Consider the following 25,090-nt stretch of genomic DNA (forward strand, 5'->3'; position numbering starts at 1 on the left):
ATCTATGTATTTATAACAGCTACCGGAAGTACAAGAGGCATATATCTTGCTGAGTTAAAAGTTTGAGAAATTAAGGCCTACAAATATTATATATGCTTCATTAACTATTAATTATCTAGATTAGAGGCAGAATGGCATAACTATGAATACTGTGGACTGAAACTATGCTCTGATCCTGGCACTGGACCTTTAACAAATGTTTGACTTAAAGTACAAACATTATGATTGCTACAGACTAAATGAATATATGTAAAGTGCTTTGTAACATTGGACATACTAAAAATATAGTCATACCCTTTGTTACTGCATTTTGCAGAAACTGAGTTTTTTCACCAAAATCATAGCAAGACCCATCACCAGCAAAAAGATAGACTTGAAGGTTCAAGCAGTTTTTTTTTTTTCTTTAAAGCAATCAAGTATTAAGGCATGTACAGGCATGTACATTAGAAAATCATTGATTGGTTGCCCCCTGAATGACTCCTACTGGGGATCGAGGACACAATCCTAGCATGTGCCCTTGACCAGAATTGAACCCAGAACCTTCAATCTCCTGACCAATGCTTTATTCACCGAGTCAAACCAGTTAGGGCAGCAAGTATATTATTTTTTAAGACAATGCTATTGCACTTTATAAGATCACAGTGTACTGTAAACATGGCTTTTGTTAAGCACTGGGAAAATAAAATTAACATAATTCACCTGTGATGTTCTAGAACCAAACCTCTCTTATGCCTGTACTATATAAAGATCAGCAGGCTGCCCAGCAGTGTTTGAGTGTTGACCCATAAACCAAAGGTCACTGGTTCAATTCCTGATCAGAGCACATGCCCAGGTTGTAGACTCTTTCCCTGGTTGGGGGTGTGCAGGAGAGACAGCTGATTAATGTTTCTTCTCCATATCTATTTCCCTTCCCCTCTCTCAAATCAATTAAAAGATCAGCAGGCCAACCAAATAGCCCACCTATAGCAATTTCCACAGAATTGGCCACAATTTACATGAAATTTGGAAGAAACAATACTGAGAACACGCATTTCAGGCACCCTCAGGATAAGGGTGAAGGTAGTTATTTAATACAATGCCAACCCCCAAGTAGAGAGGATCATTGGTTAAGTACTCCTTAGGTTAAAGTAAAATCTTTGTAAACTAAACTGTACCAGCATTTTACTTTTCATTTGCATTTATTTAACACAGTTCTCAAAACATTTGAGTGAAATTGGGCCTCCTCTGGTATGCAAAGGACCTGAAATAATATTTAAAAAATGAACAGGCAGTCTTCAGTTCATCCACAACACAGTAGTGTTTCTTTCTCCAAATTCTGAAGCACCCAGTTTCTTTCATGTAGTCTAAAAGCTAGAACAAGAGTACATTTGTGGTGGAATGTATTGTCACTTGCTGATAACCAGTTGAAATACCATCGTTGAGAAATAGCCTTTTAAAGCTGTATACTGTGCCACTCTTTACCTGCTATATAATACAGATTACATAAAGGCTGACAAATTCACATTAATATAAGCATTAAGCATTTGCTGTATTGAAAGATCATTAGTTCTAATACTAGCAGTACTGAGTTACAGAGCATAATTTTTAATATTTAGTTGCAGGTATATTAGCTATGGTATGTTCCAATGACTAAAGGAAAATGAACATTTTTGTCTTCAAATTTACTATTGACAACCTAGTCTGAACAATTCTGCTAAGCACTGATGTTAGAAAGAAAAGTAAAAATCAAACTTTATTGTTGCTTTTGCCATTTGGTAGCATTTTACACACAGGCTTCCATCTTCAGAATACACCCTGGATTCAGTAGAAAAACCCTTTAAATGAAGTTTTGTACAATAAAAACTTCTCAGCAGTCAAAATTTAGACTGTAAAAAAATACATGCAAAACATACTTTTCTGAAAACACTTAACTTGGAACAAAGCACCGAACTACACAAATGCAGAATGAGAACAGCATTTCAACTCCACCAAAAGTAGTCATCATAAAAGGTGTAAAAGTCACCTAACTTCACTAGGCACTGTTCACTTTTTAAACAGGAGACAATAAAAAATATTGTCCACAAACAATATCCAAACTCTAAGGTAGATTTCAGAAAGCCTTCCATTTCATGCTTTAATAGCGACCTGGAATTGGAGAGAGAGAAAGGGCATTAATACTGAGAACTGATTAGCAAGAATATTTTACTGAGAATTTTAGAATGATCTGTCATTCAGAGATTCCTATTGTACCAGATTCTCTTCCATAAAAATACAGTTAGATAAAAAAAAGAAAAAAAAAAAAAGAAAATACAGGGAGACTCTCACACAAGAGTCATTCTAGAAATGAGAATCAATGTGAAACAATTGGGAATTATCAACCTGAGCTAAAGTTAAGCCACAAAGTTATTCCCAAACTGTGCAAAAATTATAAGCACTTGTGCTAAAAATGGTGACACTACCTACCCACATACCTTTCAGAGAGGAAGGGAAAAGGAGAAATAGGCACATCAATGGTGAATCATTGATAACCTGCCTCCTGTATGCCCCCTACTGGGGACTGAGACTGCAACCTGTGCATGTGATGCTGTGCCCTTGACCGGAATCAAACCCAGGACCCTTCAGCCCACAGGCCAATGCTCTATCCACCAAGGCAAACCAGCTAGGGCTACATTTATTCTTTTAATTTTAGGGTTATTTTCCTACCATCTGGAACCTTATCAAGTTTGCAGGATTATCTATACTAATAAAAGGGTAATATGCTAATTAGACTAGACATCCTGTGGACAAAGCCACAGTGGCAAGGGCCGAGGCAAAGGTGTTAGGGGTGATCAGGCTGGCAGGCAGGCGAGTGGTTAGGAGCCAGCAGTCCCAGATTGTGAGAGGGATATCTGACTGCCAATTTAGGCTTGAGCCCTCCCTGATTAAAGAGGGGGTAAGCCAGGCTGAGGGAACCCCCCAACCTCTTTGCATGATTTTTGTGCACCGGGCCTCTAATCTATAGTAGTAGTAGTAGTAATAATAATAATAATAATGTGTCATGTGCTAATTAGACTGGATGTCCTTCCAGACAAAGCCAGGGCTGCAAGGGAAGCCCAGGTCCTGGGTATCAGAGAGAAACCAGATCCAGAAGCCAGGGGAAGAAAGGCCTACTCTTGCACAAATTTTGTGTGTTGGTCCTCTAGTATATAATAAAACTACTGGCCCTAACTGGTTTGTCTCCGTGGATAGAGCATTGACCTGCAGACTGAAAGATCACAGGTTCAATTTGTACCTTGGTTGCAAGAACATCCCCAGTAGGGAATGTGCAGGAGGCAGCTGATCGGTGTTTCTCTCTCATCGATGTTTCTAACTCTCTATCTCTATCCCTCTCCCTTCCTCTGTAATAAACAAACAAATAAATACTACTTTAATATGTATATAAAACACTACTTGAACAAACCCCTTCTGCAAAAGAGTTACTCTGTTATGGTTTAGCAAATTAAGTAGGGCAAGCCATATTATTACAATATTTAAACTAAATAATATCAAGTAAAAAACTTACGAGGTGAATATGATCGAGATCTGGAACGTGATCTATATCCTCCACGACTATAGTAAGGAGAAGGTGACCGCCTTCTGTAAACAATTATCAAAACCATTTAGGATTCCAGAGATCACAATTAGATGAAAAGACATAATTATGCAGTCCCTGTATCAGTTTCTGAAACTAGAAGATTACCATCAACCTTCAAAAACTTTGTATTAGTCATGGGATTTCAAGGTTTGATCACCCAATACTACCAGAAGTCAAATACTCCTTGCTGTTTCATCCATTGATAATGTACTAACCAATTTTAAATTCTAAATAAAGTGAGAAAAAGTCTTTCCCACTAATTCTAAGCACACCCTCATGAACTACACCCAAAATAAATTTCACTAGTTTTATCAAAGAGATTTCAATTTGTTAAGACTGACTAAACAGCCAACAACAACAAAAAAATGTAGCAAAAGAGAATAGCTTTCAGGAATAGATACTAAAAATATTATGGGTCCTAATCAATGACCGTATACCATCATTACTTTATTCAAGTACAAAACTGATACCACTGAGTAAAAGCTTAACCAATTTCTACAAATGCACAAAACCATGGCCACATCACTTGGGGTCAGTTACAACATTTTATGAACTTCATGCAATCCAATCTTGAGCGATTCCTCATAATTTAACTACCAAAAGACTAGTAACGGAATCTTCATGTGAACCCTTTTCCACTTATAACCCTTCTCCTGGCATACCTGTAAATCTGATCCCTGTCTTGAGCAGCTCTCCATCCTCCTCCACCTCCACCACCTCCTCTGTAAAGGCAGAAATTCATTAATTTTTATGAGTTTTTGAAAGAATTTTCAATTCATGAAGTAAAACATTAAGAGCTACTTTTGCCACTCTTTTTATAAAATGGCACAGAGCTCTGGCTAAAACAACTATTATTACAACAAGGAATATAAGTAAATGCTCAAATTAATTAAAATAAAGATCAAATCTACCACTTTAATACCCTCATTTCCATTAAGCAATTCCTCAAGTGCCATTTAATGCAAAAACACTCTAAATAAATAAAATGTTGTCCAAAATAAGATGCTGGACAATGCCAGAAGCACCCTATGGCCTCACTTCCACAGATATTAGGACATCAACAATTGTCAATTTCACAAAACATTATCAAATAGTTTTTTTTTGAAAAATATATATTTTATTGATTTTCCACAGAGAGGAAGTGAGAGGGATAGAGAGTCAGAAACATCGATGAGAGAGAATCATCGACCAGCTGCCTCCTGCACACCCTCCACCGGGGATGTGCGGGAGGCAGCTGATCGATGTTTCTGACTTTCTATGTCCCTCTCCCTTTCTCTGTGTAAAAAATCAATTAAAAAAAAAAAAGATTTCTATACCCCAACACAGATTACTACTGTGGCAATACTTATTACACAATTTAGATTCGGCAGGGTTTCTCAATTATTGCTGCTGCTAAAATAAAGGAAACTTTACTTTGATCTTTGGAAGTATTCTTTTGTTTTTCAAGTATGATAGGCATAACCTTACCAACTCCATAAAAATTTCAAGTTTGATAATGAACAAACTAATACTATTTTTCTTATATACTTCCATGGACTCTTCCAAACTTAGTGCACGATTCATTAGATGCACAACACCCCCCAACCCTGCTTTATAAAGTGTTAACTTTCAAAGCACAGCTTATTTTGCTTTAAAAACAGTACTAAAACAAAAAACAGGAAAAACTAAAATATAGCCTGTAATTGTTTCTGCCATGCTCAAAGTATACAGATTAAAGAGATAAAACCTAAAAATCTGGTTTAAAAACTAGCTCTCGATATCTTGGCATAAAAAGTAATGCTTTTATTAAAGGCGACAAAAGGCATACTGCTGCTTTAAGTTGCAAATGAGGCGCATTCTCCCTTCTAGGGAACCTGCACCCCCCAACCTTTCCATTTTCCCCTCTTCTCCCCAGGCATGTTACCTCTGCTTTTTTCTCTCCTAAGCTCCAAGGGTCCTTCAACCATAACTTTTTACATAAACTTTCTCAGTTGCAACCGAGATTCAGATCATGTCTTTGGCAACTTAAAACTCACATTATGGTTAACTTACCTGTATGATCTGCTATAGTAGTCCCGATCGTCATAGCCTCGATCATATCCTCTGTCGTAGTAATCACGACGGCGTGAGCTGCCACTGTGAAGAGTATTAAATCTTTATAAAATATCAAGTAGCCTTTCCAATCTTTCTAGACATGACTTTTTGCTGTTAAAAACTGTTTAGATATTTATTAACAGCAGCAGAGGAATGCCATGACCATTTGGTTCCTTAAGGTTAATACAACCTACACAGCCAAACTAAAGGACATGATTGGGAAATTGCTTCAAGTATAATCTCTATCTTCTTCTGAGAAAAAATTCATAGGCCTATTAATGAGTTAACTGGGAAATGAGTATTACTCTCCTTTAAATTTTCACCTAGTGGATAAACATAAAAATGTACATAAATATATATATTTTAAAATGTATTTTTTATTGATTTTAGAAAGGGAGATAGAAATATCAATGAGAGAATTGGTATTTCTATCTTTCTCTCTTCCTGCCTTTGAAATAATAATAATAAAGAAGAAATGGCCGAAGCTGGTTTGGTTCAGTGGATAGAGCGTCGGTCTGCAGACTAAAAGGTCCCAGGTTTGATTCCGGTCAGGGGCATGTACATGGTTGCGGGCACATCCTCAGTAGGGGGTGTGCAGGAGGCAGCTGGTTGATGTTCTCTCTCATCGACGTTTCTAGCTCTCTATCCCTCTCCCTTCCTCTCTGTGGAAAATCAATAAATTAAAAAGAAAAAAAGAAATGTGTTCTTAAAAAAAGTGGGGGAGGGCCACATACATCCTAACATACTTTCAACTTGAGCCAATCTGTCAATTCCACATTTTCAAACAAGAAAAATAAAATCATATGGAGAACACGGTTTTGAGACTGGAAGTTCAGCCTATTACAACATGGCAATTATGGTACAATTCTCTGCCTTACATAAGAGATTTATATTTAAGTAAAAAAAAAAAAAAACAAAACACTCCAAATTAGAGCTGTTAATACACACACTGATAAGAATAACAAATAATAACTATCTTATCAGTTCAGCCCATGCTTTCCACTCTGCTTAAGGAAACAAAATAACTAAAGAATGCACTTAAGTATGATTTACACAAACTTGATTTTAACTATAATGGTTAAGTTTCCATTCTGGGAAAAATAATCCAAACCAGAAACATTTAATTACCCAAGCAAAACTGAATATATGGCATCTCTTTATGATAAAGTGGAATGGGATCTATGTAATGGTGTCAATCAGATTCTGTGTCACAATCAGAATGTTTCCACAGAATATATATTACCAAATATAATTTTAGCTAGTTAAGAAAAAAAGTAAAAATTATTCATACTATGGAAAGATCAGATGAAATGCCAAAGATTTCCCTGTAGCAAATGGAGGAAGTGAACACATTAAATCATCAATAAAATTTCTATCTTGAAAATAAACTTACTAGGTAGGTCTTCCCATATAAATTCCTGGTGTTGGGGTATGTGGTCTTTTTGTTATAGAGAAATCAACTCTGATTCTACGTCCATCAAGTTCCATTCCATTGGCACGCTCTTTTGCCTAAAATAAACATATACATACGTACATACATAAAGTTGTTAGTATATACATCCTGGACAGTAGTTAAAAATAAAGTCTGACGGGATGTTTCAGCTAGATGCATTTTTTATTTCAATATTGATAAAACATCATGGCCCACAACTTTAGGTTGTTTCTTCTATTAAATTTTTAAAAGTCAGTCATGAAACTCAGGAGGAAAGTTTATCAAAAAAGCCACAAAGGTCAATTTAAATCAGGTAATTGAAGTAATTTAACAACAAACTTAACAGTGCTTCTAGCTCTAAAGCAATACACATTCAACAAACCATTAGGTATAATTTGAAATAGTTGGGAGTAAGATTTCTTTCTTAAGTGTATACGAAATTCAAATTTCAGTGGCCACAAAGGTTTTAAGTCCCAGCCATTAACTTACAGATTGTCTATTGCTGCTTTTGTATTACAATGACAGCACTGAAAAGTTGTGACTGGTATTCCCCTAATGGCTCATAAGGGCTCAAATATTTAGTTATTTTTAGCAGAAAAGTCAATGGATCCCTGCTATGGAAGCAAAAAGCTGAATGAAGACAGCTACATATAGCTCCTTCATCTAAAATATACAGCAATGAAACTTCAAAGTAGATTTAAATTTCCAATTCCAATTATGCTGTTTTCGTTGTTGAAAGTTTAAGCCCTCAGAAGATAGTTTCTAGCACTACTGATTCAGATACAAAATACTACTAATGCTATTCAGAAAGCTGTGGAACTGTAGTAGAAAATCAGGGAAACAAGGCCTATGCTACTAGTAACCATGGGAAAAACCCTATTTATCTCTTTGGTCATGCATGACTAAAATGAAGCACAATGAAATCTTAAGAAGTCCCTTTAAACATCTTAAATTCTAGTCTATCCTAATTACTTGCATTTTACTTTCCATTCTTGCTTTAGCAGAATGGTTTTAAAAAATAAGTATAGTTTTCATAAATATGTAATTTTACTTAGAGCTAAACTCCCAATCTTAATATTGACCTCAGATTATTTATGTCCCATATTCACTAAGTAAATGTTCACTTTTAGTCAACATAATTATTTTTTTAACTTTCATTGTTCTGACTGAAGCCAACATTTCAATATGAAAGCAGTTCCTTTTTATTGAGTCACAGTTATCCATTTTAAATGTTGTTCATCATAGAAAATGGCTCAATGTAAACACTGATGAAATATTCTAAAGAGTATTAGCCTCCTTATATTTTAGATAACTACACTTAGTATGTATATCATTATCTGGAATCAGTCATGTATGAAGTGCTGTCCTCAGGATTTACTTCAAAATAATGTGGTGGTAGTGTTGGGTGACTGAGTTGGACGTATAGCAGGCCAGAAGCAAAGTATAATGAAGTGGGGTATAATATAACCAATTGCGCTGTCATACTTTTTAATTATTCTGTTTACAATGTAGTTTACAATGTAGAGGCAGGCTTTTACTTACTTCCTTGGCATCATCTACATTTTCAAAGTATACAAAGGCAAATCCTCTTGAACGTCTAGATTGTTGGTCATATACAATAGACACATCGGCAATGGGGCCATATTTAGAAAATACTTCTCTTAGATCTCTTTCTGTAGTGTACAAGCTCAATCCAAATACTCCAAGACAACAGTTGGGATCAGGATTTGCCTAAAAATAGAAAAATAGATTTTAAACTTTTAAAAAACTTTGCCATAAGTCAAATAAACAGGGAACACTATAGACACATTAGCCAAAAGTGTCAGTATGAATAAAAGTAGATAAACAGACTAAATAAACACTTTAAAAATGAATGTGTTACAGCAAGTGCTGCAAGCATGTTTAAGAATGGGCAGAAAGACACTGGCCAGTTTGGCTCAGTGGTAAGAGCACTGACCCACAGACCGTTAAGATTCCGGTCAAGGGCACGTACCTCCGTTGCAGGCTTGATCACCGGCACCGGTCGAGGCGTGTGCGGGAGGCAACCAGTGGATGTGTCTCTCTCACATCGATGTTTTTCTCCCTCTGTCTCTCCCCCTCCCTTCCACCCTCTCTATAAAACAAAGAAACAAAACAAAAATCAATGGAAAAGGTATCCCCAGATGAGGATTAGCTAAAACAAACAAACACATGGTCAGAAAGGATTACAACAGGAGCAATTTTAATCTTAGAATTAAGTAGAAGGAGTAAAGGTTACATACTATTAAAAAACTCTTTGGGGGGAGATAGGAGGGCAATTTTGAGTGATTCACTTTCTAGGAATTTATTTTAAGAAATATTCACATAGCCTAGCTTTTGTGGTTGAGGGTCGACCCAGGAACCAAGAGGTCCCCAGTCAGGGTACGTGCTTGGGTTACAAGCTCGATCCCCTGTAGGGGGCATGCAGGAGGCAGCCAATCAATGCCCCTCTCATCTACGTTTCTATCTCTATCCCTCTCCAAAGATGTGCACTAAACTGTTAAGACATTAAACAGCTTGCTTGCAATCATTATAATAAAGAAAAATGAATCACGTCTTAACATTCCAGTTGCCATAATGAATTACCCCAAGTTTTCATTTATTTACTCTAAATTCCGTTCCACTCTCAAACACACACTCTACATAAATGCTATATGATTTAATGTACTAATATAATAATAGTAATGCACATGGAGATTTTATTTGATGGACTGAATTACCAATGTGATAATGCTCTAACTTAAATATGAATGATAGTCCAAATGTAGACCTTACATGTGAGACACCTTTTATTTTTTAAAAGGTGGCAGCGGAGGGGGAGGGGAATAGATTTGTTGATCCACTTTATGCATATATTCACTAGTTGATTCTTATTTGTCCTGATTGGGTTGATTGAACTCACTACCTTGGCATATCAGGAAGTCACTCAAACCATTTAAATTACCTGGCCAGGCTGGGAGATATCTTTTAAGAAGAGATTACAAAACACTAGAAAGCCTCAAAAAGTAACTCTGTTAATGCTCCACTGTAAAAATTAGTTCTAACTTCAAAAAGAGATAGGACTATTAAATTAAGTGGTGTTAGACAGTCTATTGCTTCAAAAACAATATTTTTTATCATACCCGATTCCCGACATGACGTCTGCGAGTAGACATGGGAGAATGACTGTGGCTATGTCGCCTCCGATAATCTCGACTGTAAGACCTGCTACGGGATCGTCTATGGGAGCGAGACCGAGATCGTGATCTTGTATAATGCCTTCGAGAACTCCTTCTGGATCTAGACCTGCAAAACAAAGGCTTAAAGGTCATGACTAAATAGCTGACAAAATATGACTTTCATTTGTTTTAATACTCTAGAGCACATGTGTCAAACACAAGGCCCGCGGGCCAAATCCAGCCCGCCAGGCCTTGCAATGTGGCCCGCACCGCGCTGTCATCACTGCACTCCGGGGTCAGTTTATGACATTGTCAGTTTATGACTGTTCAGTAAACCATTCTGCCCGAGATTTAGGCTGGATTTTATATTTTGGCCCCTTCTCTGATTGAGTTTGACACCCCTACTCTAGAGTAAACTCCACAAGACAGAACAGAATCCAGGCATATACATATTAGCATGATACCAAATGGGTGGGATTGATACTTTTTTTCTGTACCAATAGTCAATGCAACTGTTAGAGTCCCAAAACCACTAGTTCTCTTCCAACCTTTCTTATTAAAAAATTAAAAGCGAAGACATTCAATTATCTTTTGAAAATAAGGAAACATGCATTCATACTAGCTTAATCTGTCTCCTTCTTAGAATACCACCCTATTTTTTCTGCTTCTTCCATTATTCCCACCATTCACGTAAGATAAAATCACCATCATAGTAGTTTCCTCTGTTGTGTTTTAAAAGCAACCAGTTGTTTTTAACTAGACAGACTGATGCTATGAATAGTTATCTAAATCAGGATTGACACATTTTAAGAGAGAAAAGGTATTGGGGGGAGGGAGGGTTAATGATGCTTCATAACAGGCTTATAATGGGGCTTTCCTGGTCAAACCAGGATGTATGGCATACTTTTGACCAACATGAACTGGTACTATTACTAACTTGCCTTTATATCAGGAAGCTAAGGTGGAAAAAGGTTAATCTGCCCAAACCAGAAAAAAAGAGAACAGATTTGAAGCCTAACTCTAAAGCCCAGGCTTTTAACGATTAAACAGTCTTCCGTCTTCTAGAACTTATGATTAACTTCATTTCTACTAACTATTATACAGGCCAACAAATAATCTAATCCTCTCTATCAAAGTTCACACCAATTTCAAAGCTAAGAGCAAGTCTTTCTTACCTAGATTCAGATCTGGACCTGGACTTTGATCTGGAACGTCTGGAATCTTCCTTGGAGCGAGACCTTGCAGGGGTATGCCTTGCAGATTTCGCAGATCCATGAGCACTTCCACTTCTGGAAGCAGAACGGGATTCCTACACGTAGATGTCAAAAGTTTAATTTGTATACTTTCTGGGCAACTTTAAAAACAAATAAGCTGCTGTGAAATAAATGGTGAGGGAAAGCAATCCCCTTCCAAGGTCAGAAAATATAAGGGCAGGAATTGAATATACCCAGTATAACAGTTGCATTGCTCCAATTGACGTAAGTTGATTAACTTGAAGTTCCACCTTTTTGGAGCAGGGATAAGTTAACTGATCCACTTTCTTCAGAAAGAGGGGGAGGTGTCAGAGCCAAGCAGCTGAGTGATTGTTCAAGGACTGTGTTTAGGGCATGTTATTCCATAAAGATTAGGGTGAGAAACAATCTTATTAATAATAACTATGACTTCTATCCATTATACCTATTTCAGTCAAGTTACCATCAATAAAAACAAAACCCTATGAAATTCATGAAACTTACTTTTAAAATGCTTTTGATTTTTTATTAAGACCATAACTTTTCAAATTGTTATTCAGTGGGAAAGGAGAGAAGGACAACCTTTTTCAAGTCCTAGAGAAATGTAGAAGCCTAGTGGAAAGCAAGGACCAGCTTGAAGGACACAAGACAGTTAAGACCCTGTTCCATCTAATCATGGTAGGAGGCATTGGAAGGCCCAGAAACAAAAGAAACCAGATGGAGCTACAGCAGAAAGGTAGTGAATTGTGCAAAGGTTAAGAGTAAAGAGGGTGCCAGAGAACTATTGCTTCCTCAGTCAAATGGAGATGAGCCAGGGCAAATGAAAAGTTAGAAAAGCTATCTAATGTACCTACTAAAACCAGGGTATTAAATTAGGAACTTCTAATCTAGGCTTAGAAAGGGAATATAGAATTATATGTAAAACCAAAGTCTTAGATGTACTACATACCCATAGCTTTCCCAATCAAAACTGGGATTAGCCAGTAGGTAAGTGGCACAAAAAGGAAAATCTCTCTCAGAACAAAACTAACAATAGAATGAATAAGACAACCAGCAGTTTACTAATGGCCAACTAATCAGCAGAAAAGGCATACATATTTAATAATGGAATCAGAGAAACATTCTGTCTGATGAAGAAACAGAAAACTGGGTAAAGAGAACATCCACACTTACACTACTGATAGCTAAGGCATCATCAAACAAGACAACCTTTATTTCAAGTTACCAAATGTTAGGCAAATTAAAAGGCATAAGTAAAATTCAGTAAGTTTTTCCACCCAAGATAGAATAAAAATGGCCAGATTAAAAAAGAACCAAAATTATTATGAAGGGAAGAATGGATATTGAAGCTGCTGGATAAAAGTTAGGGACCTCCCTATGTGGTAGACCTTTAGAATATCCTGGCTGTTCTTGAAAAAATAGAACAGGACTATTTTTAAATTACAGCCTCAAACATTTTAGACTATGTTCTAGACTTACAGCACAATAGAGAAAATTTGGAGGATCCTTACTATGACACCCAGAGAAAAAAATTTATATACAACGATGAGACATTAAAATAGAAGATTAGAATAGAGAAGAAAAGAGGTAACTCAGCCTGTAAAATAAGTTCTGGTTTCTAGGCCACAACAACTTTAGAAACCTTCCCAACATTTCGAAGTCATCATAAAACATGGTGTGATGTGATACCATATGTGAAAATTTCCACTCCTTCCCTCCAGGAGTGATAATAAAGTCAAAGAAATAGATGGTATTAAAGAAAGAAAGAAAAGAAAGAAAAGAAAGAAAAGAAAGAAAAGAAAGGAAGGAAGGAAGGAAGGAAGGAAGGAAGGAAGGAAGGAAGGAAGGAAGGAAGGAAGGAAGGAAAGAAGGTACTTTTGGACAAAGTAATTTCCAAAAATGGGGGCTTAGATTCTACCACAGGCAAAATCTAATCTAGAAGAGAAGATATAGTAGTAATGACCCAAAAGTTACTAAAGCATTTGTTTACTCCATTACCACAATGATTATGTCATGGAACAATTATAACCTTAAATGGAAACCAAAGACAACTTGCTCTGGAAGGGAGCAGAATATGGGTGCTTCACAATAGGAGCTAAAATGATTACCAACAAAGTTACAGTTAATTGAAACCAGTCAGAATAGGGATCTGAATAGGAAGGGTCAAGATTCCCTTTCTGTCAAAACCGGTTTGGCTCAGTGGATAGAACATTGGCTTGCGGACTGAAGGGTTCCAGGTTCGATTCCGGTCAAGGGCATGTACCTTGGTTGCTGGCACATCCCTAGTAGGGGGTGTGCAGGAGGCAGCTGATCAATGTTTCTCTGTCATCCATGTTTCTAACTCTCTGTCCCTCTCTCTTCCTCTCTGTAAAAAAATCAATAAAATATATTTTAAAAAAAAGATTCCCTTTCTTTAAAAAGCTTCTTGCTTTTATTAAATAGAACAGCCTTCTAAGCCATATTGAGACCTCCCGAGCCATGAAATTCTAACAGATCAAGAATTCACGCAGCCTCTGAAACTACCTGGCATATATATTTTGTGGGCAGTTATTTCTTTAACCAGGAAAGAAGGAAACACCAGAATGCAAAAATTTCCCTTTCTATACTGATACTTGGTTAGTTTAACATCTAAACAATGCCTGCACCAACTGTTCTCACCAGGAATATCCTTTAAAAAGTTAAACCTTTTTATAGTTATGTTGGCCATTAGCTGGTTTTGGAAATACATGCAAGGAAATTTAGCCTGTCTAGAAGAAATGAGATCTAAAATTAAATTATTAGCCAAATATAAAAGCATATAGTTAACTTTAAACCTTAATCCACAGGCAAATGTGTAAAACCAGCTGGGAAAACCCTCCACACAAGGAAAATTTAGTCTACTCTCAACTGACAAACAATAGGTGTCAACATTAAATCCTACCAAAAGAAGCACTACTTTGGATCTCTGTACTTCAAGAAGAATCATGAACTAAGATGAACATACTTAAAACAAAGACAAAAATTCCCTGGAAACGTCTTGAAGAATTCAGTTATGAAGTGGAAATCACATAGTAACATACAACTTACAGGAAACACCAGGGAAAAAAGTCAGCCTTATAATAAAACACCTTATTCTCATCTTCCTATTGGGAGAAGGCGGTAGCTAAGAAAACCTGTGCAAGGTGACAGAAGTGGGAACAGCCATCCAATTGCTAGGTCGCTCCTGTATTATTTAAAAGACTGGATGCAGTAACTAGATTTAAAACTGGCTCTTGTAGACCTAGATGCATTTAAAAACACAAGTCGCCTATCTAGAGCAAATTTTAGCTATTCTAGAGTTGGGTATCTTCATTTCTTAAAAGCCCCAAACATGTTTATGATGCTAGTTAAGTCTCACTGACTTAGCCAACTTCAGAAGTGTTATGCATCCTACCTGTTTTTTTTTTCTGGACAAAGGCATCTTCCTGGAACTTTATCTCTGCTTCATCTACACCCTTTACTGCCCAAGACAAGAGGCCTGTCCCTTAACCCCCAAGGGTAAACAAAATACCTTAATGGGTGAGATGGTAGAACATCAATGTTTATTTTTGCACTTTATCTACCTTGGGCAATTTAATCAAACCCAACTGTCTTCTTTCCCCTCCCCCCAGGACTAATTAACCCTTTGCACTCAGCTGTCCCCTCTCAGGGGACATTGCAGTTTATTAGTGATTACGGGGAATTGAGTTATTTCAACGCACTCGGCCACAAAGTAGCGTCGAGTAGCTGATAGCCAATGTCCAGAATGGTTCAGAGTGCAAAGGGTTAAGTTTTTTCTCTTTTGGACCTCTAGAACCTTTTAGTCTCCTATTAAGTGTCCAGGGTCTTGAATAGAAATATCCATTCACATCACTTTTACCTCAACTCTCTGCCTATTTGTAAGTAATTCAGTATGCAAAGTTACATTATGAATTTAATATTAGTTTGTAGGTGGATTTTTTTTCTTTACAAAGCAGTAAGTAATGGGACAAGGCAAATGCTGCAAACTGTCTCCTATAAATGGAAATAATTTTCTCCTTGCAAGATACAGAAATAGAAATACTATTTTTAAAAAAGCCATTGATGATAGGCCCTAACACCTCAGAAAATTGGATCCCTTTAGAAATGCAACTTAAGCCACCTTTTCCATGAGCAATAGATCCAACAACTCTTGAGGAAAGTTTTTGTGTGTTTTTTAAAGTTGTAATTCAATTTACTGGGGTAAGATTGGTCAATAGGTATATAAGTTTCAGGTGAGAGGAAAAGTTGTTTTTTGGGTTTTCACGTCAGAAAGGAGAAGTGATAGATAACCTTGGCTTCTCCAATAGGGTAGAAATAGAAGACAGCTGTTGGTTGGCTATCATTGAGTATTACTTTGATGTGTACTTGTTCCATCCAAATGAAGGCAACATCATTACAATCATCTGACTCTTCTATTCAGCTACAATAAAACATACAGAAAGGAAAATGACAGAACTTTTAGACTAATTCTCCCATAAGTGGTGGGAATGGAGAACCAGAAGAAAACTACTTTATAAACCCATACCTCTTACATCATTATAATAGCTAAGTGTTAATTAGCAGGAAATGAGAAAAAGAAATAAAGCTGATTTTGGAATGAAGCACCTGCTATTGCCATTTTGAGTTAGATATCCTGTTCACTTTTATGTGAGACCCACCTTATTCTAAGGGAAGCCACAGTATTTTTAGCAGTACCCCTTGTCATTCAGCTGGAATAAGCATTAAACAGAAAAGAATTAAGAATCATCCATGTGAATTTAGCATACATGCACCTTAAAAGTTAGGACCTAAAGTGGTCATAGCTTTCCACTATTGCCATCTGTAAACAAATTTATGTTTTCATAAATGCCAAAATGTATCCTGGTCAATGCTTTGCTTGGATTTTGAGGGCTTGGTTCTATAATCACTCTCCTGACATTCTGTAGGGAAATTATGACAACATCCTATTATATGAGGGAAGGGGGAAGTGGGTTTACAGCTGTTCCTATGGGGGAAAAATACAAATTTTTTGCATACTCAAAACTGTAAACCCACTTTTGCCCCATCCTGTATATTTGCTTAGTACTAAGACAGGGATCAGTGCATGGTAAAAGTCCAGGGGGGTGGCACAGACCACCAGTTCCAACTCTGGAAGTACTTATTCATGTCCCTAAAAGCAGCAGTTAGAAAGACGAAAAAAACCTAGAGAAAACAACATGAAGCCAACTGTTACCCATGCTGGAAAGCTCATTCCTGCCTGGTATTTGACTACAAAAGATTATTTTTTTAAAGTCGCATTTCAATATAATTTGACTAAGAAGTTAAAATTAGAATTACCTAATTTAAACGTTCCCCCTGGAAGGCACTTCTTTACCCTGTATATATTTTCTTCTATTAAACAAATAATGCATGCATGTTTAGCAAAATATACAGGGACACATAAACAGACTAGTAATTACTTAGCGTAGTGCTTTCTGATTCCAGATTACTTCTTATCTTAACTTCATTTTTATTTCTTTTCTTCATTCTTCCGTTTCAAATTCTGACTTCTTTCATCTTCCCCACTTCACATAAATTGCTCAATATTCTACAAGTGGGACTTCTGGTCTGATAATTAGCATGCATTCTTTAATTTTTTCAAATTTCAGCTTCACTTATTCCTGAGCTTCAAATACTCATTTATAAAACTTGTCAAATGACGACTTCCGCATTTTCCTTCTTCAACATTAACCTTAATAGAAAAAGAACAGGATGAAGAATATTTTAAAACTCCAGGATAAAATCCAGTGCCAAAACTGAAACTAGAAAAAAAAATCCCTTGTTTTGGATTTAAAAAATAATTAAAAACACCTAGAATATGCAGCTCAAAAACCTGAAACTATAGTCTTAGTCTCCTGCTGGTTCTAAAATATATATGGTAATCAATCTCATTTGTCATGCTTAAGTTGAATGTGAAGTGCGCTACTGAACATTTACTGTTCATCTAACATTTTAAGAACTGTATTTCACACTTCTTATTTTATCCATCAATACAAAATATGTTAAGTGTCAAAAGCACAACTCCAGTCAAAAAGTGACACGTAAATACAAAAGTGCAAGAAAGGAAAGCATGAACAATTCATTTTGTACCATAACAGGGCTCAGGGTAGGAGATTTACAAATTGTGACTTGCCTTATAAGGTCAAGAAAATGTATTTAATGTCACACATTTTTGTACCGTAGAGCTTTATAGAAAGACAATGTAATGGAATATGAAAAATTTAGACTATATTTAAGTGTTCAACCTACTCCTAGAAAACTGCTCTAGAAATTTTTTATATTCTGAATAGTCCAATTACTAAATTTAGAACTAAAACCACGTCAGCCAACTACTACATTCAAGTAGCTATGAAGGAAAGCAGAACAAATTAGAGTGCAACAATGGTATTTTCAAACTGTTGTAAACTACCCCCCTCAATGAACAAATATCAAAATCTTCTGCAGTTCAAAGGAGAATTTTTACTTTTTTAAAGGTGGCAATATGGGAAAAAGTATAGCTCACCTCTTCAAGTTACTAAAAATATTTAACATCAATATATTAACTAGTGCCTGTTCAACACCTTAAACAAAATACTGTCCTCATAAAACACTCTAGTTTTTCTGCATTTCATCTTATGTCTGTTTCACTGTCAATTTCCTCTCCTAATTTTATTTTCTTTCTGGGAAAAATAAAGCTTTCTTAAAATAAAAATAAAAAAAAGTCTTTATATCTATCTGGGCATAAAGACCGCCATGGTTATTTGTGGAAGTGCTGTCTTTTCTAAGTAAGCCTAATTTCAATATCGTTTTAAAAAGTCAATTATTGTTTACTTAACCAAGGAAAATTTTTAAATAGGTTTTTATTTAAGGGAGTCACAGTAATTAGTTTTTTTTTTTTTTTTTTTAGTATCCATCACTAAAATGTAATGGGAACTGTTTGCTAGCAGCACAAATGTAATCGTGGAATCAGAATGCCCAAGCAGGTTTCCTCCTAGGGCTCCTCTAAAGAGTATGTACAGACACAGGACTTGGATGCAGAAGGTACAGGAATGGAGGCCAAAGCTCTAGATATCACAACTTTTAAATATGGACACCTTCCTGCTATTACTCCTTCCCAACCTTTTCTTTTTTGTATTTGAACTAAATAATGTAAATAAGAGGTTTATTTCAACTTAGCTACCAAGTGGCCACTTTATAAAACCATAAGACCAATTATTGAGCTAATTACTTGGTGAAGAGAGCCTCCTTTGAAATAAGCAGAAACTTGTCCCATCCTGTCAACAATTTTCCCATTAAAACGATTCTAGGTTACAAAAGTGGAATTCATGTAACATTAAAAACGTGCAAACTCATTAGGCTGGTTCCAAGGTTAATATTTTAAAAATTGGGAGGGAGCAAATCAATCTTGCCATTATGGTCATTTCTTGTATCACTATAAGGACTATTTAATCTTTTTTTGCAGCCACTCTACCAGAAGATTGGGTAGATAGAAAAACACTCAAACTGAGAATATACTCTGGAAGAGAAAACAAAACAAAACAAAAAATACACAAAACAAACACAAAAAAACCCCACTATCTGACATACCTCCAGTTTTCAGCCCATGCTTTTGAGAGATCTCTTGCAATAACTGTACTCTAAAATTTACATTCATAAAACATTCAATACTTTCCAGCAAAAGCAAGTTTAAGTATGCTTTTGACTTTCAGAAGACTACCTATTCTTCATCTAATACCTAAGCACAAAAACCAATGCAAAAGACAGACCTCATCTCATGTTATCACATTAGACCATCCATGTTGATGAAAGTAACAATCTGAAAATAACTCCCCAAACCCAATTCAAAGTAAAGGTTTGGGGTAACTTGAAGACTAATTTGCTGTAGTGAAGAACTTTTCTGGCTTGCAGTTTGAAAACAAAACTGACAATAAAATACCTAATTTAATATGGCTCATACCATCCCAAACCTTGGTAAAACACTTAAATTCCCCATCACTATACAATGTGAGATAACACAACTTATGTATAGAAACAGATCAACAAATGACACAGTGCTAAGGTGCAAAAGATATAGACAATGGTAGGTCCATACTCTTGGTAAAAATATCAACTATAAAAATATTAATCACTTAGGTTTGGGGTTTTATTGGCTATAAATGGGAATTGGATGTACAAGTGGAATTCCATTTATCTCTCACCATCAAAATTCTTATCCACCCCCCCAAACCAGTATTACTTACCTTATCACTTGGAATTTCAGTTTCACAATGTCACTTTCTAGTTTCAGACACCATCTACTTTATTAAAATATTCTTAGCTAACCTGGTTTCTTCAAGAGACTCATATCTAATCACTCACTATGAAACAAACTATTTCCTCTCACGCCATAAATTCAATCCTTAATTAAAGGAAGTTGGTGCAATGGCTACCATTTTCTAGAAAAGAATTAGATTGAGATGTTTTAATTATAAAAGTTAGAATTTGGGGCTAAAAGCAAAGAATGCACAAAGAATTATAAACAGAAAACAATGCAGAATCTGAAGGGCAGCTTGATGTGATGGTATCCAGACACTATTCATGTCTAAGGAAAGTTAAGATTGAAGATAAAGTACCTATATTGCAAATATGTCTATAAAAATAGCCAATATTCTACCAAATGTGACAACTGTTAAGAGTGACTCTTATAGCAAAGATGTCAGCCCATTTGCAGAAAAAAATAAAATAAAAATAGTTTGCAGGCAAGTTTTGGAAATTCTGGAGGATACTTTAATTTGGAGACCATAAAAGTTTTTTATTTACTTTTTGCATAGGTTCGGCCAGATAAGGGACCTCAACTCTAATTAGAGACACATTTCTTGTAATCAACTTTAACACAAAAATCCCAGGTAAAGGTAAAAGATAAATTCTGCCATAAAAATGTGACATGAACCACAAATATTCAACAACACACCCAACATACACATTTAAAACAAGACAAGGGAAGGCATACTAAATCAGTTTTAAGAGGATACTTTATTACTGCATATACACACATTTCTATTTAGAAGAGGAACAACTTCCAATGTCTAAAGGATTAGGGGCAAAAAAATCCTGGTGTTACTTTGAGATTTGTGAGTGTATTAGATTATATAAAGGAAGGGTGAGATTACAGCGGAACTGAGATTTTATGAGCGATTTTATTTACATGGTCAGTTTGGAATGTTTGAGAGCCTAATGAAAAGTAATTTTTCAGGCTCCACAAAGATACAGGCATGTCCAAGATTACTGCCCTGAAAGCAACTTTTTCACTGCTTTCAGGCACATTCAAAAGCAAGTTTTTTGCTAATCAGACCTGACTGTTCTACCCTCCCAGCCCTTTTTATGGTAATTTAACTGTTCCACTGACCTTTATGGTTTGCGAAACATTCGTTGGAGTCCAAACACATGTTTTAGGTCTATTCTAACAACCCCAGGTTCAAACCACCAATTGGAAAGCAAACATACAAAACACCAAATCAAATAAAATGGAAGAATCCCACAACTTCAAGTTTAGAAATGTCTTCCAGGAAAAATCATGACTCCTGAGTAAGAATTTTTTTTCTTCTAATATATAACTTAAAGTTATTTTATATCTTTCTCTTTTCATAATACTTAGTGAATACCTATTCTATGTAATAACATTATGGAAAACACTAGGATGTACAGAAGAAAATATGCCCGATTCAAAAAAATTCTAATTGATGACACCTCTTCAGCTGTCTCAAACCTGGACCTAACCACAACTGTTTCTCTTGTGTAAAACATACTTTTCTTTTAGGCAAATTTTCATCCCCTCAAGGTCACGATCCGAGTAACTCTTCCAGGAATATTCAACTAAGCTAGTCAGAGACCTGTCATATTGTAGTCCCTAAACAATGCAAAAGTACCCAGTAATTGTTTTAACACTGACCACTAAAAATTATCGTTTGCCTTCCAGCCGAAATATCAATGACTGGTTTCCAAAGTATATTAAACTAGTAGAAACTAGAAGTCACAATCTTCACAATTTGTGAGCCCAATTCAAACTCACTTACCCTATGAAACATTCACCTAAATATATATAAGGGAGACCCGACTGATTCAAGCCAAATCAAACAGATTTTGCTCCAATGTTACACAGTAAGTTCAGTAAAGCGCCAGGAGCTAAGATATTTTTAAGCCACTCGAATCTGTTTTTACACGCGTTGGCTAAGATACCTGAGACTTACCTGACAATTAGATTTATTTTGAGGTGGCTCTACTAGGAAAGGGGGACTGTTAAAAACACCTATCTTACTTCTATCAAGTTAAAAAATCAAATTCTATGGTGCTTTTTACCACTCTTCTAACAAATTCTCCTTAATCTCCAAACATGCAAGACTCTGGCAAGCCTTGCATTGTCATTAGAGCCTACACCCTGCCACCCTTTATAACGTGCAGTCTAAAACCTGGGAACTGTTTTATTCCTAAACCTAATCAACCCGCACCAAACTCCACCTGGGAGGCGGAGACTTTAAAAAAACAAAAACAAAAAGAACAGGTACAAGTGGTCCACAGAATTAGAATGTCTCGAAACAAAGGAAGTAGCGGCGCCGTAAATGGTCGTTGCCCGCCAATTTGTCGTATACAACCCCATGGAAAAATACCTACTCCATAAAAAATAAGAAAACGTTAAGAGATCTCGTGGTCTCTTCTATTGGTATACTCTGATAACGGGTTTTGGTTTGAAAGCCCTTTCGGTATCAAATAAAAGCGCTCCATTTAGGCCTACCACAAAGCCCGCGCGCAATCTCCTCAATTAACGGGCCGAGAACTGCGTTGGCCTCAGCTGGGTTCTCCCCATCCTAAAAGAAGCCCCAAGAACACACAAGGTTCCACCCTCGGGAGAGGAGGGGGTTGCTTCATAAGACGACCCTTTGTTAATCCAAACACCGCGTGAAAGTCCCCAAAGAACGTGCTTTCTTTTCTTTTTCTAACCCACGTAGGCCTGTGAGGCGCGGGGCCAGCCCGCGTGGAGTCGCGGCTCTGCCGCCATTTTGTGCCTCTGGCAGCGCGCCCGGCCCGCCAGCCCAAGATGGCGGCGGCAAGGCCTCGCCGGAGAGCAACGGCGAAATAAGATCCCGCACCCCTCCCCCAACACCGAGGGGACGCAGCGGCCATCTTAATCCCCCCTTGTAACAGAAAAAAACCGCCGACTCGGGTCCGGGGCCACGTAAACCTGCCTCTCTGACCTTCTTCACGAATAAAAACACTTATTCACAAACGCCTTTTCAATCCGACTCCTCTCCTCTCCTCTCCTCCCGGCCTGACTTCGGAGCCAAAATCGCCCCACCTCCCTGTCCGAGGCCGGCGGGCCTGGAAAGAGATGCAAGAAGCTGGGACCACACAGCCGCCGGGACCACACAGCCGCCCGCCCCCCCCGTTGCACCTCTACGTACCCGCTCGCCGTAGTTCTGCTCGCCGCTGTCGCTCATGACTCGCTGCTGCTGCCGCTGCCTCCGCCGCCGCCGCTCGGCTCGATGTGCTTCAACCGAAGCTGCCGACCTCTTGCGCCTTCTTGACAGAGGCTCGGCCGCGGCCTGTCAGCGTTTCCCCGCCGCCGGGAACCCGACCGCTCCGCGCCGCTGCCACACGGGCTCTGAGTCTCGCGGATGTGACGCAGCGTCTTTAGCTAGGCCCCGCCCCCTCTCAAAAGGCGCGCTTTGTTGGCCCCGCCCCTCGGCGCCCGGGTTCCTTCCCCGCAAAGGCGCCACTCGAACCGGATATGACGTAGCGCCGCCTTCCGTGGGGGCCCCACCCTCTCCTCTGTCCCAGCGAGGCGGGAAAGTAAGCCCCTGGCTATGATGCCGCCAGGGAAATCGTCATAAGCAGAGGAAGGGGGGGGGGGGGGTGCGGGGAGATATCCACTGTTTATCCGTCTTCCATTTCTTTTTTTTTTCTACTTTATTCGTTTCTATTTTTGTGTCTTCTTTTTGGGCAGGTATCCATGTACTGGGTTCTTTATTTTGCATTTATTTAGCTTTACTTGTAGATCTCTCTTTGTTAAATAAACGTCCATGTAAGCACCTATTAAATGCCAAAGCACTCTACTGGATCCTGATGCGCTGACGTCAGACAATCTACGAAGAAGTTAATAAACTAGGATTTTAAGCACTAGAGGCACCTATAACTCTAGTAATTGTTAGGTCGAGGCAGGGGGGAAGCCCATAGCCGATGCAAGCATCTGCAAGGTAGATGGTGACAAAGATAGCTGGCGCCCTCCTAGACCCCTGGCCCAGGCAGGAATTCCACACCTCTCATGCCCTCCACCCTCCCCTCACTAAACAGTTGTATAAGAGAAGTACCTAAGCCGCTTTTTGGCGTCAACGTCCCTGGCCCACCCTCGGACCAGCGAGCTTCGCCCGGGAGCGCAATATTAAAACCTACCCCCTCCCCCCCTTTTAGTCGCCTGGACTCTGTGCCTTGCTTCGTCGTCCCAAGGAGGGAAGGTTAGGTATTTCATCACCCGACTTTCCATAGTTTCAGTTACCTGGATCAACTGTGAAAGTGTTAAATGGAAAGTTCCATAAATGAACAACTTGCAGTTTTAACTGCACCATTCTGAGTGGCATGATTAAATCTCATACCACCCGTCTCTGTCCAGCCTGGGATGTGAGTCATATCATTATCCAGCCACTCCAGGCCGTCTATCCTCCCAGCATTGCAGTGCTTGTGGTCAAGTAACCTTTATTTTACTTAACAGTGGCCCCGAAATGCAAGAGTAGTGATGCTACCACAAAAAAAAAAAAAAGGCCCTAAACTGCTTCCTTTAGTGAAAAGATGAGTACAGTACAATAAAATATTTTGAGAGACACCACTTTCACATAACTTTTATTATAGTATATTGTTTCAATTATTGGTGTTAATCTCTTACTTTCATTTATAAATGAAACTTTACCATAGTTATGTATGTATGGGGAAAAGAAGTATACATAGCTGCCAGAAACCGATCATTGTCATTAATAGAGAGATGTGGATAGGAAATCTGGAAGGCCGGGGTCATTAATAAATGCTCTGAAAGGTTGGAGCTTATCACTCATTGTTTAGTTGAGACGTTGGTAGCTAAAGCAGCCTCCACCTGTTACTCTAATGTAAAGTCTTGCTGATTGGCTATTATTGGAATTTCCTGCCTAAAGGATATGAGTGTATCCCTTAACCTTAATAAAAGGGATAGCAAAGCCAGAGCGAGTGTAGTCCTCCCCCTACATGTGGGCTCCCGCCTGGCCCCCAATATTTCCAAATTAATACTTTTCTAGTCTCTTTTCATTTATGTGCGGCCTTTTCCAGAACTCGAACCTTGAACCACTCGGAACGTGAAAGGGGTTCCTAAAATAGCGTGTAGTATCTGTGGTTTCAGGCATCCACTATAGGTCATGGGACACATCCCCTATGGATGGGGAGGAGGGAACTACTATAGTGGAAAGAGCCAGACTTGGAAGTTGAGTCCTCTCTGTACCTGTTGTTTCCTCATCTTTTAAAGTAAATTATGGTACTGGACTGGTGAGGTACTTTGATACCGGTAAAACAAAAAAAA

The 25,090-nt window shown here is 37.8% G+C and overlaps 1 protein-coding gene across 5 annotated transcripts; it reads right to left on the reverse strand.

Annotated features, from left to right (window-relative positions):
* Positions 1 to 1,159: 1,159 nt before the first annotated feature.
* On the reverse strand, positions 1,160 to 23,181 carry TRA2B (transformer 2 beta homolog). 5 transcript variants are annotated; one of them, XM_084872555.1, is made up of 12 exons: positions 22,956 to 23,181; positions 16,962 to 17,233; positions 15,814 to 15,943; positions 11,449 to 11,582; positions 10,238 to 10,400; positions 9,091 to 9,210; positions 8,640 to 8,828; positions 7,059 to 7,174; positions 5,624 to 5,707; positions 4,255 to 4,314; positions 3,521 to 3,594; positions 1,160 to 2,124 (listed from the first exon to the last, which is right to left on the reverse strand). In XM_084872555.1, the coding sequence occupies exons 3-12, from the start codon at positions 15,895 to 15,897 to the stop codon at positions 2,114 to 2,116; spliced, it is 1,035 nt and encodes a 344-aa protein (XP_084728681.1). In that variant the 5' UTR covers positions 15,898 to 15,943; positions 16,962 to 17,233; positions 22,956 to 23,181; the 3' UTR covers positions 1,160 to 2,113. The 5 variants fall into 5 exon arrangements, with proteins under 5 accessions (XP_084728681.1, XP_084728683.1, XP_084728682.1 ...); XM_084872557.1 differs by lacking the exon at positions 9,091 to 9,210 and having other exon boundaries at positions 22,956 to 23,178; XM_084872556.1 differs by lacking the exons at positions 15,814 to 15,943; positions 16,962 to 17,233 and having other exon boundaries at positions 22,956 to 23,180.
* Positions 23,182 to 25,090: the final 1,909 nt, after the last annotated feature.

Source organism: Pipistrellus hanaki (genome assembly GCF_964339955.1).
Source record: "Pipistrellus hanaki genome assembly, chromosome: 2".
NCBI lineage: Eukaryota > Metazoa > Chordata > Mammalia > Chiroptera > Vespertilionidae > Pipistrellus > Pipistrellus hanaki.

What these genes read in the sequence shown, in the direction of transcription:
- TRA2B (XM_084872555.1), bottom strand. Translation starts at nt 15,897, where the DNA reads ATGGAACAAGTACACATCAAAGTAATACTCAATGATAGCCAACCAACA. An exon ending in ACCCTATTGGAGAAGCCAAG is followed by an intron (nt 11,583 to 15,813) that starts GTTATCTATCAC and finishes ATCTACGTGTAG; the next exon opens with GAATCCCGTTCTGCTTCCAG. An exon ending in AGGTCCAGATCTGAATCTAG is followed by an intron (nt 10,401 to 11,448) that starts GTAAGAAAGACT and finishes TTTGTTTTGCAG; the next exon opens with GTCTAGATCCAGAAGGAGTT.